At 43.0% G+C, this 18,934-nt stretch overlaps 1 protein-coding gene across 1 annotated transcript in view; it reads left to right on the top strand.

The window, feature by feature from the left end:
• LOC122931975 (solute carrier family 26 member 10-like) overlaps positions 1–18,934 on the top strand; it is a 77,404-nt gene that overhangs the window by 10,874 nt on the left and 47,596 nt on the right. The window contains exons 2-8 of the mRNA XM_044286100.1: positions 1,636–1,746; positions 7,498–7,658; positions 7,892–8,056; positions 9,818–9,970; positions 11,329–11,411; positions 13,782–13,929; positions 18,312–18,425. Of these exons, the coding sequence (XP_044142035.1) occupies positions 1,636–1,746; positions 7,498–7,658; positions 7,892–8,056; positions 9,818–9,970; positions 11,329–11,411; positions 13,782–13,929; positions 18,312–18,425 (935 nt within the window). The remainder of the gene's footprint in view (positions 1–1,635; positions 1,747–7,497; positions 7,659–7,891; positions 8,057–9,817; positions 9,971–11,328; positions 11,412–13,781; positions 13,930–18,311; positions 18,426–18,934) is intronic.

The following is an 18,934-nucleotide window of genomic DNA, read 5'->3' as shown; positions in this document are numbered from 1 at the left end:
ATTATAAGCTTAAAGAGCGTCTGTCACCATGGTCAATCATATTAAACCAGGCATACTGTCTGGTACGGGTGTTCATAACGAATTAAGTGTGACCTCTATTGCTGCAATCTGATGTAAGGTTGCACCAAATATTCCACTTTTATTCTTACGCAAATGAGGTGCTAGCCTAGCCCATCAGAGTAATCCTTCACCTCCCCTTCTCCGCCTTCGCAACTGCCCCTCATGGTCAGATTGACAGGGCTAAGTATCGTGTATGTGCAGTTAATCTCAGTAGGCTCTCCAAACTCTGAGATCTGCACTGCGCAAGCCAGTGAAGGTCAAGCATCACTATTAGTTGGTAATGGTGTTTACAAAGTGACCATTGCTAATCACCTGGCCATGTCTCTGTCAGCACATTTTAACTAGAACTTCATAGTAGACAAGAATTCTTGCAGGAATAAGATGTATTTTAATAGTAGTAGTCAGGCTCGGACTGGCCCACAGGGGAACAGGGGAATCCCCTGGTGGGCCCCTGAGAAAGGTGGGCCCCCAGTCCACGAGCACAGAATCTCAAATAACATATATCAATATAAAAAACTGGGTAGACTATCCAGTTTATTATTATAGACGCATCCGAAGGATAACATGGCCTCTAGGAATAGAGGCAGGCCAGCCAGTATAGTCTCTTCCTTGGGGCCCATCTTTTGAAGTTGTTGCAGAAACCCCCATAATCAATTATCATTATTATCATTATTATTATCATTATCATAGCATCTTGTTCTGGAGCAAGGGTACTTTGGAGTATGGACATTTGTGGACATGGGCAGCACAGTGCTCAGTGGTTGGTACTATTGCCTTGCAGTGCTGGGGTCCTGGGTTCTAATCTGACCAAGGAAAACATCTGCATGGAGTTTGTATGTTCTCTTGTGTTTGGCCTCATGCATACGACCGTTGTTCCGTTTTTCGTGATTTTCTGCTGACCCATTGACTTTCAATGGGTCCATTGAAAACTCGGCTAATGCACCGTTTGTCATCCGCGTCTGTGATCCGTGGTTCCAGTCCGTCAAAAAAATATAACCTGTATAATGGTTCGAGACCCATTCAAGTCAATGGGACAGCAAAAAAAAAAACAGAGGCACATAACATTGTCATCCGAGTCCGTTTTTTTTTTCCTATCATTTGCATGGCAAACCTGTCTTAGATTTTTTGTTAATTTCCTTCATGTCTGGTGATCCTCCAAAAATAAAGGAAGACACACGAAAACAAAAACGGAAACTGATCACGGAACCCCATTTTGCGGAACGGAACACAACAACGGTCGTGTGCATGAGGCCTTTGGGTGGGTTTCCTCCCACTCTCCAAAGACATACTAATAGGGAACTTAGATTGTGAGCCCCATTGGGGACAGCTTGGTGCTAATGTCTGTAAATATAGTAATGGAATATAGTAGCGCTATATAAGTGCAAAAAATAAATACATAAACCATTATCTCCTGTCTAGTAACTTTGCTAGAAAATTCACATTTACATTTCAAAATATTGTAATAATGGATTTTTTTTTTCTAATGTACTGAATCTATTAAAAACTTCATACAGTATATTAATATTAGGATCAAGCTTAGCTTGACAGTAATGGAACCTGTTGAATCTCTCCTAGGAATGGCCTTTGCCCTGCTGACATCTGTGGCTCCGGTGTATGGACTCTATACATCTTTCTTTCCTGTTTTACTGTACATGCTACTGGGGACTGGACATCATGTTTCTACTGGTGAGACCACCTAAAAGAAAACAGTTTAGTGTGATTTTGATTCATTAGATTGTTCTTCCTTTATAATATAGATACAGTACCTTAGAAGTATTCATACCCTTTGAACTTTTCTACATGTTTTTATGTTACACCCACAAACTTAAATGTATTTTATTGGGATTTGATGTGATAGACCAACAAAAAGTAACAGGTATGTGTGAAATAAAAAGAAAATTATACATGGTTTTCAAAGTATTTTATAAATAAGAATCTGGAAAGTGTGGTGTGCATTTGTATTCAGCCCCCTCGAGTCAATACCTTGTAGGATCATCTTTTGCTGCAATTACAGCTGCAAGTCTTTTGGGGTATGTCTCTACAAGCTAGAGGCTGAACTTTTTGCCCATTCTTCTTTGCAAAATAGCTCAAGCGCAGTCAGGGCCGGTGCAAGGATTTTTGCCAACACAAGCGAAGCTACATTTTGGTGCCCCCCCCACGCTTCTCCTCTCTGTGGTCCTGGTATCTTCTCTCTGCTTCAGACAATGGCTGGTTTAAGGACACACCTAGGTTTTAGAGGAGGATAATAAGAAAAAAATATTTTCCATTACACCTCAGGTCAGACCAGCAATCGGACCCCCAATGTTAATCAGACCTCAGCTCACAGCCCCAATCAGACCCCCAATGTTAATCAGACCTCAGATCAGAACCCCATGTCAGACATCATCCCCCAGCCATCAGCCCCCAATGTCAGCCATCAGACCCCCATGTCACATTTCTCCCCCTCCATGTCACATTTTTCCGCCCTCCCCCAGGGTGCGCCCTAAGGTGGCCGCTTGGTCTGCCTTATGGTAGCACCGGCCCTGAGCGCAGTCAGATTGGATGAAGAGCGACTGTGAACAGCAATTTTCAAGTCTTGCCAAAGATTTTCAATGGGATTTAGGTCTGGACTTTGGGCCATTCTAACACATCAATATGCTTTGATCCAAACCATTCCATTGTAGCTCTGGCTGTATGTTTAGGGTTGTCCTGCTGGAAGGTGAACCTCTGCCCCAGTCTCGTTTTCTGCAACCTCTAACAGGTTTTCCTCCAGGATTGACCTGTATTTAGCTCCATCCATCTTCCCATCAACTCTGACCAGCTTCCCTGTCCCTGACGAAAAGCATTATCCTGCCACCACTATGTTTCATAGTGGGGACAGTGTGTTCAGTGTGATGTGTAGTGTTAGTTTTTCACCACACATAGCGTTTTGCATCTAGGCCAAAAAGTTAAACTTTTGGTCTCATCTGAATAGAGCACCTTCTTCTTGTCACGAACCAGCGGGAGTGAACCCACTGTGCCACGTGTCCTACCTCCTCTAAGGTTGTTGTCTAAGTGAACCCCTCGATCTTCACAGTACCCCTGATGGTGAGGATAGACTTTCCCGAGGGGAACACCAGGTCACTACCTCTTGAGGAGGATTGGCACATGAGGCAGCTGGTCCAGGCGGACCAGGAGGTACCTGAGCAAGGTACCAGAAGTACAGACGTAGTCAGTAGGCCGAGTCATAACCAGGAGCAACAGTGCGGGACCGAAGTATGAGGCAGAGGTGAAGTTAAACAAGCAATAGGTCCTGGCACGTGGCACAGGTACAGGTCAGGCAATCCGGATCAGCAACAGGAGAGTGAAGGCAAGCAGGCAGGGATCAAACAGGTAGCGGAGTCCATAAACATAAGCACGAGTCAGGTACACAAGCAGAGATAACAGCAACCTTAGCAGGACACAAGGACCTTGACGCTTAGACATCTGGGAAGGGGGCTGAGCCACTTATATATGTGCAGGAGGGCTAAGATTGGTCAGCAAGGTCACATGATCTAACCCAGGCATGCTCAACCTGCGGCCTTACAGCTGTTGTAAAACTACAACTCCTACAATGCCCTGCTGTAGACTGATAGCTGTGGGCTGTTCAGGCATGCTGGGAGTTGTAGTTTTGCAACAACTGGAGGGCAGCAGGTTGAGCATGCCTGATCTAACCCATAAAGCACAGGAAGTGACACGCGCCGACCCTTAAGGAAGTGCTGCAGGGAACAATGAGCAAGCATACTGTGGCCAGGGCTGAAAAGAAACTGTGTAGTAGATCCCAGAACAACAGTACCTAAACGGACAGAGCCCAGGACTTCAGCGGTGAATGGGGAAGCACTGGCAGCAGATGACTGCTAAACACAGCGCCCGAGACTGCAGCGGTAAGCAGGGAAACAGCAGCGCACAGCAGCGCACAGCAGCCGCTGTTACACTTCCACATGTTAGCTGTGTTCCCTACATGGCTTGTGGCAAACATCTTATGGCTTGCTTTCTTCTTACTCCTCCAGAGTGACCATGGGCCTCTTAGCTGCTTCTCTAATTAGTGCTCTCTTTGCCTCGGCTGTCAGTTTAGGTAGACGGCCATTTCTTGGTATGTTTGCAGTTGTGCCATACTCCTTCCATTTTCAGATGATGGATTGAACAGCGCTCTGTGTGATGTTCAGGTCTTGGGATATTTTTTATAACCTAACCCTGCTTTAAACTTCTCCACAACTTGATCCCTGATCTGTCTGGCGTGTTCCTTGGTTTTCATGATGCTGTTTGATCCCTAATGTTTACTAACAAACCTCTGAGGCCTTCACAGAACAGCTGTAGTTATACTGAGAAAAAATTACACAGAGGTGGACTCTATTTACTAATTAGGTGACTTCTGAAGGCAATTGGTCAGACTGGATTTTATTAGGGGTATCAGAGTACAGGGGGCTCAATACAAATGCACGCCACACTATTCAGATTTTTATTAATTAAAGTTTTTTTTTCCACTTCACACATACTTGCTATTTTCAGTTGGTCTATCATGTAAAATCCCAATAAAATGTTTACATTTTTTAATTACATTTAAGTTTGCAGGTGTAACGTGGAAAAGTTCAAGGGGTATAAATACTTTTTCAAGGCACTGTGTTTCATGGCAGTTCATGATGAGAATTTCATTAATGGTCAAGATAAACCAAAACTGATATATTAAGTAATCGAGTAGAAGAGGACGTGCAGTGCAATCCACAGGCCGCATGTTATTGAGCAGGAGGAGCTGAGCAGATTAATATATAGTTTTGTGAGATATACATTTATATATTTGCCCTTTCTAAACTTAAGTCTGCCCCCATGTACAGCTATCAGTGTGTGACAGCTATCTATGTATACACACTTACTGCTTGTCTGCCCGTGTACCAACTTCTGCTTAATTCCCTGGTTCTGACCAACTGATGCCTGACCTATGCCTGATCACTGTACTGACCCTGAGCTGCCTGCCCTGCCCTTTGGACTATTTCACGGATTCGTAGAAACTGCCTAGGGTCAACTGTGAACCACACTGCGACTACTCCAGGAGGTAGTGGCTCCCCTGCAGAGAAGTCCTGAATAACAAGGGACCGCCTGGATAATGTCCTTAGGTTTAGCCCAAAGTAAAACCAGTTGGTTGACACAGTAATTCCACATCCACTGATCATTACAGAAAAAGCAGAGATTTAAATAAATAGCAAGTTATAATTAATCTTTTCCCACAAACTATATATCAATTTGCTCAGCTCCTCCTGCTCTATACAGTGCTACCCACAAGTAGGACTGCAGAACATGCATGTATGTCACATATTTTACATGGGTGACTTGCAGTAGTATTATACACTGCCTGTCCCAAAAAAGAAGTCGCCACCTGGATTTAATTAAGCAAATAGTTATGAGCCTCCTATTTGATAATTACTGTGATTATCTTTCAGCTGGCAACAGGTTATTTAACCCCCAACTGGTGCAATGAGTTGCTTCTCATTTCTTAAACAACCATGTCGAAAGACACATCTCGTGGTCGTGGAAAAGATGTTAGTCTGTTGGAGAAGGGTCAAATCATTGGCATGCATCAAGCCGAGAAAACATCTAAGGAGATTGCAGAAACTACTAAAATTGGGTTAAGAACTGTCCATTGCATTATTAAAAACTGGAAGGATAGTGGGGACCCATCGTATTCGAGGAAGAAATGTGGCGGGAAAGAAATCCTGAATGATCGTGATTGGTGATCTCTTAAACGTTTGGTGAAATCAAATCGAAGAAAAACAACAGTAGAACTCAGGGCTATGTTTAATAGTGAAAGTAAGAGTATTTCCACATGCACAATGCGAAGGGAACTCAAGGAATTGGGACTGAACAGCTGTGTAGCCGTAAGAAAACCACTAATCAGTGAGGCAAACCAGAAAAAAAGGCTTCAATTAGCTAGGGAGCATAAAGATTGGACTCTGGAGCAACGGAAGAAGGTCATGTGGTCTCAGTCCAGATTTACCCTGTTCCAGAGTGATGGGCACATCAGGGTAAGAAGAGAGGCAGATGAAGTGATGCACCCATCATGCCTAGTGCCTACTGTACAAGCCTGTGGGGCAGTGCTATGATCTGGGGTTGCTGCAGTTGGTCTGGTCTAGGTTCAGTAACAGTATGTGCTCCAAGAATGAGGTCAGCTAACTACCTGAACATACTGAATGACCAGGTTATTCCATCAATGGATTTTTTCTTCCCTGATGGCACGGGCATATTCCAAGATGACAATGCCAGGATTCATCGGGCTCAAATTGTGAAAGAGACATCATTTTCACACATGGATTTTTGGGGGCGACTTTTTTTTGGACAGGCAGTGTATCTCCATCAGCATATGCCGCTTGTCCACATTCCTAGTATTCCTTGTACCTATAAGTGAAAGAAATAATCCTGAATTAGGCCTCATGCGCACAACCACGAACCCCAGATCTGCAAACTACAAATACCGGCTGTGTGCATCCCGCTATTTCCATGGACCCCATTGTCAAAATGCCTACTCTTGTCTGCAAAATGGTTCTATTTTTTTGCATGATGGAAGTGCGGACATATGGATGTGGACAGAACATGGTTTGCTGTCTGCATTTTTTATGGATCCATTAAAATGAATGGGTTTGCATCCAATCTGCAAAATATGTAAGAAAAAAAAAAAAATGTTCATGTGCATGAAGCCTTAGGGGTCATGCACACGACCATATGCCCGCCGAGATATACGGTCCGTGAGCGGGCCATATGTCCCGGAGTGGCATACATTGTGTGCACGGGAGTACACAGCATCATAGGTTACTATGATGCTGTGCGCATAATGAGTGCAGGACAATAGCCCCGCAGGCGGCCCGATGCGCACAGCATCATATTAACCTATGATGCTGTGTACTCCCGTCCACACGATGTATGCCACTCCGGGACATATGGCCCACTCACAGACCGCATGTCTCGGAGGGCATACGGTCATGTGCATGAGCCCTTAGACTGGGTAATCCTGAAAAAAATGAAAAAGTGTCAGAGAAGTGATATATCCAGAATTGGAAAAATTAAGTAGAAAAAGTGTACTCTAGGTACAAATACCCTTTTTACATGTTAAAAAGCTATTACGGCTGTATGAGTAAAAGTTAATCACACAAGTGGTTGGCTCGTTACAAGACACAGCTCTATATCCTGCACTGTAATTTCACCAGACAAACTTTCATCGGGTGGTAAACAATAAAAGTTATTACTGGATAAATACAAGCAGAGAGCTTTGATAAAGAAAGTATATTGGAAAATTGTATAACTTTACACAATGAATAACTTTTACTTTTAATCTCTACAACTTCTTTTGTGGCAGCAACATCTTGTGTTGGTGAGAGGTCAGGACAATTATCTGTTGAATCTGCTTCAGTTATCAAACCTAATTTTACTGCATTGCATTTTTTTGACCCCTAGGTACCTTTGCTGTGCTAAGCCTAATGACTGGCTCAGTCATTGATGAACATCTTTTTGAGAACACATTACAGAGAAACCTCACCAGTGAGGAGCAATCAGAAATATATGCTCAGAGAATAGGGATGGCTGCTGCTATTGCCTTCCTAATGGGACTTATAATGGTAAGTTTACCACAGACACAATACCTATAATTGTGTCACAAAATAAGTATAAGACAATTCTCAAATAACGTTGTGCTTCAACCAATATAAATGTAATAATGTTATAAATGTCTTTATAGCTAACAATAAAGTTTTCACTTCTAACAATAAAGTGTATATAAAAATAAATGTAAATACTATTAAAATACAATGCAAACTGACACGTTTGGACTACTTCTGCTCTATCCTCTCAGGTTATTATGTTTGTTCTACAGCTGGGCTTTCTGTCCACGTACTTGTCTGAGCCTATAGTCAAAGCTTTCACCAATGCTGCTGCTTTTCATGTCACCGTTTCTCAGATCCAGAACATGATGGGATTACCTCTCCCACGTCCTACTGGATCCTTTTCCATTTTTAAGGTGAGCCAAAAACACTGCCAGTTTCTTCTAGGAATTGTGTTGCAAAGACAAATAAAACAAAGCCTAAAATAAGCAAAAGTATCAACAAGCACAACTAGGACTGCATCTATTAGAGACAAGAGGTGGCTTCTATCAGACAGGCCTCTAGAAAAGGTTACCTGATACTCAGGTCAGGGCTTTTTTAATAACTCATCTACTTGGATTTGGTTAAGTATTCTTCATTCAGTTCTTATATGCAGACCCCACGCTGTAAGTACTGATGGAAAAAACTTACAGTACCACCATTGGCCATCATGGTTAAAAGTTGATTGTACAGGAGACAATTGTGTGCCTACATACTCCTGATGAGTAAATCCAGTACTAAGCAAAATTATGGCCAAGTACTATTTTGCATACCTTGATATATAAATTGGGCAGCCGTTATTACATGTTTCAGGATCCTAAGGATATTAGCACAATTCTTGAAACTGTGCTTACGAAAGGAAAAAATGCAATATTAATGGAAACATTTGATTAAAGAGATTCTATAAGATTTACATATTGATAACCTGTTCTCTGGCTAGTTTGTCAATATGAGATTGGTGGGGGTCAGGGCCGGTGCAAGGATTTTTGTCAACACAAGCGAATCTACATTTTGGTGCCCCCCCCCCCCCCATCATTTCACATTTCTGCCCCTCATGATTCATGTCCATTTCTTGCCCCCCCCCCTATCATTTCACATTTCTGCCCCTCATGATTCATGTCCATTTCTGCCCCCTTCATGTGCCAGTATCCCCTCCCCCGTGGCAGTAAAGTAACAGTCCGCTATTTAAAAAAAAAAAAAAAACACTTTTATACTTACACCTCCATGTCAGCGATGCGATGCAGGCCTCTTCCGGCCTCTTCCGGCCTGTGTTCCCACCAGCCTCTAGTGTTGAAGATTTGGTGGTCGTGTTCTTATTTAGCCTGTCTTTCAGAAAAGTTTATGCTGGGATTTGAACCCATGACCTTCTGTATCAGAGGCAAGGCACTTATCCACACAGCTACGAGAGCTGTATATCCAGTTACTTAAAAAATAAAATAAGACTTCTACTGTAGATAACTTTAATACCTAGTGTACATCCATACACATGATAGCTGCCCCAGTACACTGTTTATGGATGTAGCAGAGCTGGGTGTGTTGGGGCAGCTGTCATGTGTATGGATGTACACTAGGTATCAAAGTGACCTACAGTAGAAGTCTTATGTATATATATATATATTTTTTTTTTAATTAACTGGCTATATAGCTCTCATAGCTGTGTGGGTAAGTGCCTTGCCTCTGATGTGAAAGTTTGTGAGTTCGAATCCAAGGAGAAACATGCTAAATGAGATTTAAATACACCAGGGTCTCGTAGCTCACAGTGTGTGTGTGTTTTGTGCTGCTGCCTCAGCCTGTCAGCTGCGTGCTGCTCGCTCTGTGACTGAGACAGTGAGGGCCGGGCTGTGGGGCAAGTTAATTGTTTGCAGCCGCTTGAGCTGCCTTATGATAGAGCCGGCCGTGGTGGGGGTCCATCTCCTTGCACCCCTGCCAATCAGCTGTTTGAGAAAGCTGCGGCGCTCTAGGGAGCTGAGCTACACCTAGGCCATGTGACATGTTCATCGGTCACTCATGGAGCACCATGGCCTCTTTGTAACGCTGATTGGCGGGGGTCCCGGCAATCGAACCTCCACTGATCTGATATTGATGATCTATCCTAAGGATAGGTCATCAAAGTAAATTTGCTTTTATTTGTTTTTCAGACATTGGCATCAGTATTTAGAGCTGCCCATATGACAAATGTTGCAGAGTTGATTATATCAATACTCTGCTTAGCTGTGCTGATACCCATCAAAGAACTTAATGTTCGGTTCCGAACAAAGCTCCGGACACCAATACCAGGAGAGATCATTATGGTAAGTTTTTTAAAACGTGACGATGCAAATGCTGGCTGGTAGTACAATACAGATTGAAGGGCAGCACATGGGTCGGTTTGTAATATGCCACTGTATTCCACTGTATTTAGAGGGCATTTCAAGCAGTGATATGCAGTGAGTGTGGAACCACTTGGGGCTACTCCTAAGGGTGTTATCCTGGCAGTCCCCTGGTCATCACCCTTTAAGTCTTATACAGGGATCTAGACTTTGCTACAGGGGAACCACCAGGCTGCTACCTCCTGTAGTAGTCTGTCCTTGGTTAACACCTGACCCACAGGGTAAACAGACAATGATGCAGAACACAGAGTGACCAGTAAAAACCATAGTTTGGAACAAGCTGAAGTCAGAGCAGGCAAAGTACATTCAATCCAATAATCAGGCTAAAGGTCAAGGTGAGCTGCACACGAATAGTCAGATGGAAAAAAACGCACCTCTGCAGGGTCTAGCAAACTAGAAAACCTATTGCTCAGTCACCTTGGCATAGGGGAAATACCACAGAGCTTCTCCAGCAGCCAGGCCTGCTGGATAAATAGAGAGGGATGCTGGGGGATCTGAACTGCTGAAGACCAGGAGCAGGGGACGGGTAAGCTAGGTGGCCATGCCGAGCAATATGAGCAGAGCAGTGGCAGGCATGGGCCATCACGGCAACCAGGAGATCTTGCTTTAGTCTGTAAGAAAGGGGTCCAGTGATGACAAATTAAATGAAAAATGTATATGGCTTTTTTTAAATGAAGATGATTGATGCTTATCACAATGGAATAAATACAAGTCATATCATTGCCTACCGTTTATGTATTGGACTAGGCATCTTGGACTCCACTGAGAAAATGATTCCTCTCATCCTCCACCTATATAGAACATGCCCATATCCTTTTGTAATTGCATTGTAAACTTTGGGGCCCATTAGTAGACTTACGATATGTCAAACCTATTTTGCTAGTGTAAGAAATTGACCTGTAAAAGATGTCTTGATGTAAAGTGCCCAAGCTACTTTTGTATTTGTTAGTCATGGCTTGTATTCTTCACCAGCCATCAGGAGATGATTGTGAAGGACTTATGTAACAAGTCCAGTACACTGTGGATCTGTGACTACACTAACAACTACCGGAAATATCTGATAATCATATTGTACATGAAATTGCTGATTTGACCACCACAAAAAAGGAGACCTCTCTATAAGGATGAAATTGCCTGTGACAGTATAGGAATATACTGAACGTGAAAAGAAAATTGCTCCCCCAAATATAACATTAACTTGCATATATGTAAATCAGCTTTATTTAAAATAATTTAAGAAAATGAATGCATCTCATTTAATATTTCTCTTTTTATTACAGGTTCTTGTAGCAACTGGAATAACGTTCGCTTCATCTCTAGATAACCGATATAATGTGCAGATAGTTGGAAGTATACCAGCAGGGTAATAACCATTATCATTTATTTATAATGTGGCAATATAGGGGCAGATTTATCAAAGTGGACCTGCTCCTATCTCTAGAATGGGGTCCCCGAAGTGAACAGCCGTGCATGCATGCCCACCATCCGTTCACTGCTATGGTAGTTCCAAAAAATAGGCGAGCGCCGACTCGGCTATTTCAAGCACACCCCTAGTGGTGAATGGAGAGGTGAGCGAGCTTGCGTAGCATGCTCTACATTTATTGCCATTGGATTTCCAGAAACAGCCAAGCGCATTGGCTATTTCTAGAACTGTAGCGATGAATGGAGAACACACCGCACATGCGTAGTGTGCGCTCCTTTACTTCGGGTGCCGCGTCCTAGTGATACGCCATCAATGTGCCAGATGGATTAACTACTGTTAAAAAAAATTCTTCCAAATTCCCCTAGTGTCTTTCCAATACAGGTTCTTTGATTCATATATTGTGGAGTTGTTCAAAACAGAGAATCTCCTGGCTAGACTACCAGGTCACCCACCTGACTCCTGATGCTTCTCTGGCAGTCCATGTCCATCAGTGTCTTCCTTTTCCTCCTCAGTGGAGAGAAATAAATGACAGTGGCAGAAAATGACTCTAATTGTAAATACTAATAAAATTATTACAAGGACCCAGAGATACAAAAATCTAAAATGAAATTCAGCAGACAAACAATTACCATATTCTACAGTCAAACAAACTTCAAGGCTAGAATAAAGGCAAATGCTAGAAGACTAGAAAAACTAAGCTACACTGACAAGACACCAATCTACGATACAAACAAAAATCAAGGAATGACCAGATTCTAAATGCAAATGCACAGAGCTCACATTATATACCATACCAGTACCCCAGAGCAGGGGTATCTGCAAATGTATGTAATATACTGTTATGTATTGTCATGTTATTCATTGTATCCAGCATAACTATGGATGGATGGCACAACTGGGGTTGACAATCTTGGCTGAGCTCTTGTAGGAGGTCAGATGTGGGCTGGCCCCACCACTATGCTTAAGTCAGTCTAGACTAGAGTTCAGAGAGAGTGGAAGCTGTGACTTATGCTCCATCTTCTTAGGCTGAAAAAGCTACAGAGACTCACTGATCTCTACATGATCTACAAAAGGAGAGAAGGAGCAAGACAAATTAGTGAACTAGAGAACCTAGAATCTGTATGGCAGAGCACTGGAGTCAGTAAGGTAACCTGCAACCAAAATCTATTAAGACTTTACTACAGTGAGGGAAAATACACTTTACATCTTGGCTAGTCAAATCTCTAAAACCCTGTATCACTCAGTGGATATTACAAAATACTAAGCCGCCATATATTCTGCAGGAAGAGTCTTAAGACAGATAGAGAAGAAAGAGGGCCATCTTTGGCTAAATCCATACATACTTATCTGGGAAGAATTGCAATGTGTACAGTTGGAATTCTGTTTTGCTTTCGTTGGATGTACTACAACTTCTATTTTGCATATCAGTAAAGGGCATTTATTCTGCTACATCTAGCCTGGTTGTTGATGCCTGCACCATGCACCAGCCATTGTACTCTACATGCCCTGCCTTGCACCCATACAAACACTCAACATCCCGGGCACCTTGACTACCACAAGGCAGGAGCCCCAATATCAGGGTGAGCCACTGGGATAGAAAAGGTGCAGCCTCCTTTTACTTCATGGTATGAAGAAAGCCACTGGGATTGAATGTAACAGCGCGAGCTACTACCACTCCCATCCTCCCTTCTGGCTCATCATGGGCCACTGCAAATGCAGAAAGCAAAAATACTTGTAGGAAATTTAACCCATCAGGAGCTTCTCCCTTAACTAACCAAGCAAAGCAATGTGGTCAGCAGACCGATAGTAAATGATCTGGTGTAAGGCAGTTGCATAGCTGCCCTAAACAATTGTAGAAGACAGAAAAAAAAAAACAAGAGAAAAAATCCATTGCTCTCTTCTCCTCATCTTACAAAGACTTATACCTATCTACAGAATAAGGGAAAAGTGTCTGATAGGTAGGGGTCTGCCCGCTGGGGTCCTGCCAGTCACAAGAATGGGGGAACACAGGGCCCCTGTTCTTGTGCTCGGCAGGGCCCCAGAGGTAGGACATCCCCCCTGATTACACACATCCCCTGTCCTGTGGATAGGGGATAAGACTTTGTAATGGATAAACCCCTTCAATGTTTTTTTTATATCAATAAAAAGTACTGAGGAATAAAATACATTTTTCTTTTCCTCTTTTTATGATTTATTTTCTTCTTTTTATGATCATAAGTGACATGTAAAGAGTAAAGTTACCTTTAGTGGATTTTCAGTAAAAGTAACAGGTCTTTCAACATATTAACTTGTGTTTTACTTTTTTAACAGTTTTCCAACTCCCAAGCTTCCTGCCTTGGACATTATTCCAAATGTGATTGGAGACACTATCGCCATCACTTTTGTTGGTTATGCCGTGTCCGTATCACTTGCCATGATCTATGCAGAGAAACATAGATATAGCATTGATCCCAATCAGGTATTTAACTTTTTTAGCTTTCATAACTTTAAAGGGACACCGACAGGCCCAATTAGCATATTTAGGTATATATATATGTCAGTACAGGTCTTATAAAGTCTATTAAAATCATCTAAGTATCCCCCCTGTCCACCTTATAAATACCGAAATATAAAGTTTTATAACCTTGATTAGTACAATTGTCTGTTATGTATGTGCACCGCTTATCATATGTACAGCGCTATGGAATGAAAGGCGCTTAAATAATAAATAATAATAATAACCTGCTTGTCCAGTCACCAATCTGCACAAGGGGCGGTGTTTCATCTCAAAATGCAGCCCAGCCAGCCGCTCCCGAACTGCCGTTCTGAAGCCCCGCCCAGCTCATCAATATTCACTTCGCTGGGCGGCAGCTACAACTCTCCCGACTCAAGTGCCCGGCGCATGCACATAAAGCTGGGGCTGCAGCGCTCTGTACGCAGGCGCGATGTGACCCCGGCCGGGCGCATGCGCTGAAGATTGGACGGAGGACATGCCCAGAGGATTGAATGGGCCGTGCGCAGGATCTTGAGTCGGGAGAGTTGTAGCCGCCGCCCAGCGAAGTGAATATTGATGAGCTGGGCGGGGCTTCAGAACGGCAGTTGGGAGCGGCTGGCTGGGCGCATTTTGAGATGAAACGCCGCCCCTTGGGCAGATTGGTGACCGGACAAGCAGGTTATAAAACTTTATATTTCGGTATTTATAAGGTGGACAGGGGGGATACTTAGATGATTTTAAAAGACTTTATAAGACCTGTACTGACATATATATATATATATATATATATATATATATATAACTAAATATGCTAATTGGGCCTGTCAGTGTCCCTTTAAGCTTTCTTGTTTATGAAGGTTTATATGTACTCAGGTTCTGCTATGCATAGTAGTGGCAAAACAAAATCAATTGGACTGGACTGGACTGGTTTGGACACAGTTGCAAGAAAAAGTATGTGAACCCTTTGGAATGATATGGATTTCTGCACAAATTAGTAATAAAATGTGATCTGATCTTCATCTAAGTCACAACAATAGACAATCACAGTCTGCTTAAACTAATAACACACAAGTTAAAGCGAACCTTTCATCAGGATTTCACTTAATAAACTATTACCAGTACCTTATAGATCATCCTCATTGTGTTTCAATGCATTCTTGTGCCGCTTTCCTGGGATGTATATTCATGAAAAAATGACTTATAAAGTCCTTGTCTCCAGCTCCTGAAGTAACGCTAGAAGTCAAGGGGGTAGCCCTTCCCTCACTCCGGGCTGTAACTCCACTGCCCTAACCCCTCTTCTAAGTAGTGTAACTGACACCCGGCTCAGTCGCCGGGACCGCGCTTGTACAGGCGGCACATGCGCCGTCGGACTCAAGCGCGATCCTGTAACTGAATCGCGCATGCGCCATACCCGATGCCTGCCTGTCTTCTCTTCCTCACGCGCGATTCAGTTACAGGATCGCGCTTGAGTCCGACACTACTTAGAGGAGGGGTTAGGGCAGGGGAGTTACAGCTCGGAGTGAGAGAAGGGCTACCCCCTTGACTTCTAGCGTGACTTCAGGAGCTGGAGACGAGGACTTTATAAGTCGTTTTTTCATGAATATACATCCCAGGAAAGCGGCACAAGAATGCATTGAAACACAATGAGGATGATCTATAAGGTACTGGTAATAGTTTATTAAGTGAAATCCTGATGAAAGGTTCGCTTTAAATGTTACCATGTTTTTATTGAACACACCATGTAAGCATTCACAGTGCAGGTGGAAAAAGTATGTGAACCCCTAGACTAATGACATCTCCAAGAGCTAATTGGAGTGAGGTGTCAGCCAACTGGAGTCCAATCAATGAGATGAGATTGGAGGTGTTGGTTACAGCTGCCCTGCCCTATAAAAAACATACACCAGTTCTGGGGTTGCTTTTCACAAGAAGCATTGCCTGATGTGAATGATGCCTCTCACAAAAGAGCTCTCAGAAGACCTACGATTAAGAATTGTTGACTTGCATAAAGCTGGAAAGGGTTATAAAAGTATCTCCAAAAGCCTTGCTGTTCATCAGTCCATGGTAAGACAAATTGTCTATAAATGGAGAAAGTTCAGCACTGCTGCTACTCTCCCTAGGAGTGGCCGTCCTGTAAAGATGACTGGAAGAGCACAGCGCAGACTGCTCAATGAGGTGAAGAAGAATCCTAGAGTGTCAGCTAAAGACTTACAAAAGTCTCTGGCATATGCTAACATACCTGTTAGCGAATCTATGATATATAAAACACTAAACAAGAATGGATTTCATGGGAGGATACCACAGAGGAAGCCACTGCTGTCCCAAAAAAACATTGCTGCACGTTTACAGTTTGCACAAGAGCACCTGGATGTTCCACAGCAGTACTGGCAAAATATTCTGTGATCAGATGAAACCAAAGTTGAGTTGTTTGGAAGAAACACACAACACTGTGTGGAGAAAAAGAGGCACAGCACACCAACATCAAAACCTCATCCCAACTGTGAAGTATGGGGGTGGGGGCATCATGGTTTTAGGCTGCTTTGCTGCGTCAGGGCCTGGACGGATTGCTATCATCGAATGAAAAATGAATTCCCAAGTTTATCAAGACATTTTGCAGGAGAACTTAGGGTCATCTGTCCACCAGCTGAAGCTCAACAGAAGATGGGTGTTGCAACAGGAGAACGACCCAAAGCATAGAAGTAAATAAACATCAGAATGGCTTAAACAGAGGAAAATCCGTCTTCTGGAGTGGCCCAGTCAGAGTCCTGACCTCAACCCGATTGAGATGCTGTGGCATGACCTCAAGAAATCTATTCACACCAGACATCCCAAGAATATTGCTGAACTGAAACAGTTCTATAAAGAGGAATGGTCAAGAATTACTCCTGACCGTTGTGCACATCTGATCTGCAACTACAGGAAACGTTTGGTTGAAGTTATTGCTGCCAAAGGAGGTTCCACCAGTTATTAAATCCAAGGGTTCACATACTTTTTCCACCTGCACTGTGAATGTTTACATGGTGTGTTCAATAAAAACATGGTAACATTTAATTATTTGTGTGTTATTAGTTAAGCACACTGTGATTGTCTATTGTTGTGACTTAGATGAAGATCAGATCACATTTTATGACCAATTTGTGCAGAAATCCATATCATTCCAAAGGGTTCACATACTTTTGCAACTGTATGTGTTTTATACGATTGTGGTTAATTCCATAATCCTAAAGTGAAGATGAAGCCCCCTAACAAATAGTAGTGGTCACCAGAGGAAGTTGTGTGGGGTCAGATTTTTATCCTTGAATAAGCGATTATGTAATATGTGGATTCACTGACTATTCTGGAGTAGGGGGCTTTGCAGAGATGCTAATGGGAGTGTCCTGAGTGGAATTACCTTTATAACATCCATATGCCCTAACAAGACCTCTTTCATCCAATCCTGACACTTGCCTATATCAAGCTTCACAAAAAGAAGCAAGATAAGATGTGCATTTTTTATTTCCTTATTAGATTATGTAGGAGGATAACTTTATTAAACATTTGTGATTTGCATATGCGGTAATAGATATTGAATTGTTTGTTACGCAATAGCCACAGGTTCCATCGTGCCAACAAATACACACGTTTAACCTACCTGTTTATTCTCATTGCCTCAGGCCTGATATTGTGGGCAGTGGTGTAGCTATAGGAGGTGCAGAGGTAGCAGTCAGTAGTGGTCCCAGGAGCCTAAAGGGGCCCAAAGACCCCTGTGTGGTATTATAGAAAGTACCTGCAGGTCAAGTTTCACCTTTGGCTAGAGAGAAGGGGTTAGGTCAAGAATTTGGCATGGGAGGTGCCGTTTTAATTTTTGCCTTAGGCAGCAGGAAGGCTATGTGCTTCCCTGGCCGCAAAGCACTGACGGAAGGGGGGCCCAAGCTGAACTCTTGCACCAGGGCCCATGAGTCTTTAGCTACGCCCCTGATTGTGGGTCATCACATGAGTGAAACAAGGGACTAGATTTTACTTTGCATTGATTGCAGGAATTATTTTCTACTTTCCAGTCTTTTCTTCCACTAGTCATCCTGATAGACACATGGCCATAATACAGGGGAGGTGGGGTGTCCTCCACACTAGACCCCTTTTCCTTGAATTAGAGCAGAGAGCTCTTATTGTAGAGTAATCAATGTGATTATGATTCTCATGATAATTCAATATATCCATAGTTAACCTGGATGTCCGTATGGGTACAAGCCCATTGCAGTAGACAACTTCATAAGCACTACTACAGTACAAACAAACTGTAGGCCAATTGACAGGCCCTACTACAGGACATATGAATACAGTAAAATGTGATACAAATATGGTAGTCCTAGCAGTATATTTTTATTTTTTAGGAGCTGTTGGCTCACGGAATATCCAACATGGTCTCTTCCTTGTTTCATTGCTTTCCCAGCTCTGCCACTTTGGCTACAACAAATATTCTTGAAAGTGCTGGAGGTCATACTCAGGTAATATTAATGTATTGGCATATATGCTTTTTGTATTTGTATATACATCTCTCTAGATCATTTATACGAATCAGGTGTTTGTGCCTGCCATATCGCATAGGGCAAAGGCATTTTCTGGAGTTTCGGTGACGAACTGGGCTCTCCATAGGGCTGCCAGACTGAGGCTTCCGCCCCGCAGTGAGCCCGTTGACGTCAGCGGCACTGATGGGCTAGGGCAGCGCTAAAGCCTGCCCATGAGAGCCGGTGACATCACCAAACACTCTGCTGGGCAGAAGCAGGGCAAGGGAGAGCATCGGAGCATGAAATGCTCTGATGCTAACAACAGGGGGGCTGCCTGGGGGAAATTATGGGTATGTCCGGGTTTAGCTCTGAACCTGGACAACCCCTTTGATTTAAAAATACTTTGTATTGGATCATTAGCATCGTCAATGAACTGGCAAATTCAATGTGGCTACCAAATAGTGCTACCACCCAGCTGCATACTGTGGAGATATCCTCCTCTAGAAGCA

The sequence above is a fragment of the Bufo gargarizans genome, chromosome 3 (assembly GCF_014858855.1).
Source record: "Bufo gargarizans isolate SCDJY-AF-19 chromosome 3, ASM1485885v1, whole genome shotgun sequence".
NCBI lineage: Eukaryota > Metazoa > Chordata > Amphibia > Anura > Bufonidae > Bufo > Bufo gargarizans.
The sequence above is the reverse complement of the archived record's forward strand: the minus strand, read 5'-3'. Positions and strand labels throughout refer to the sequence as shown.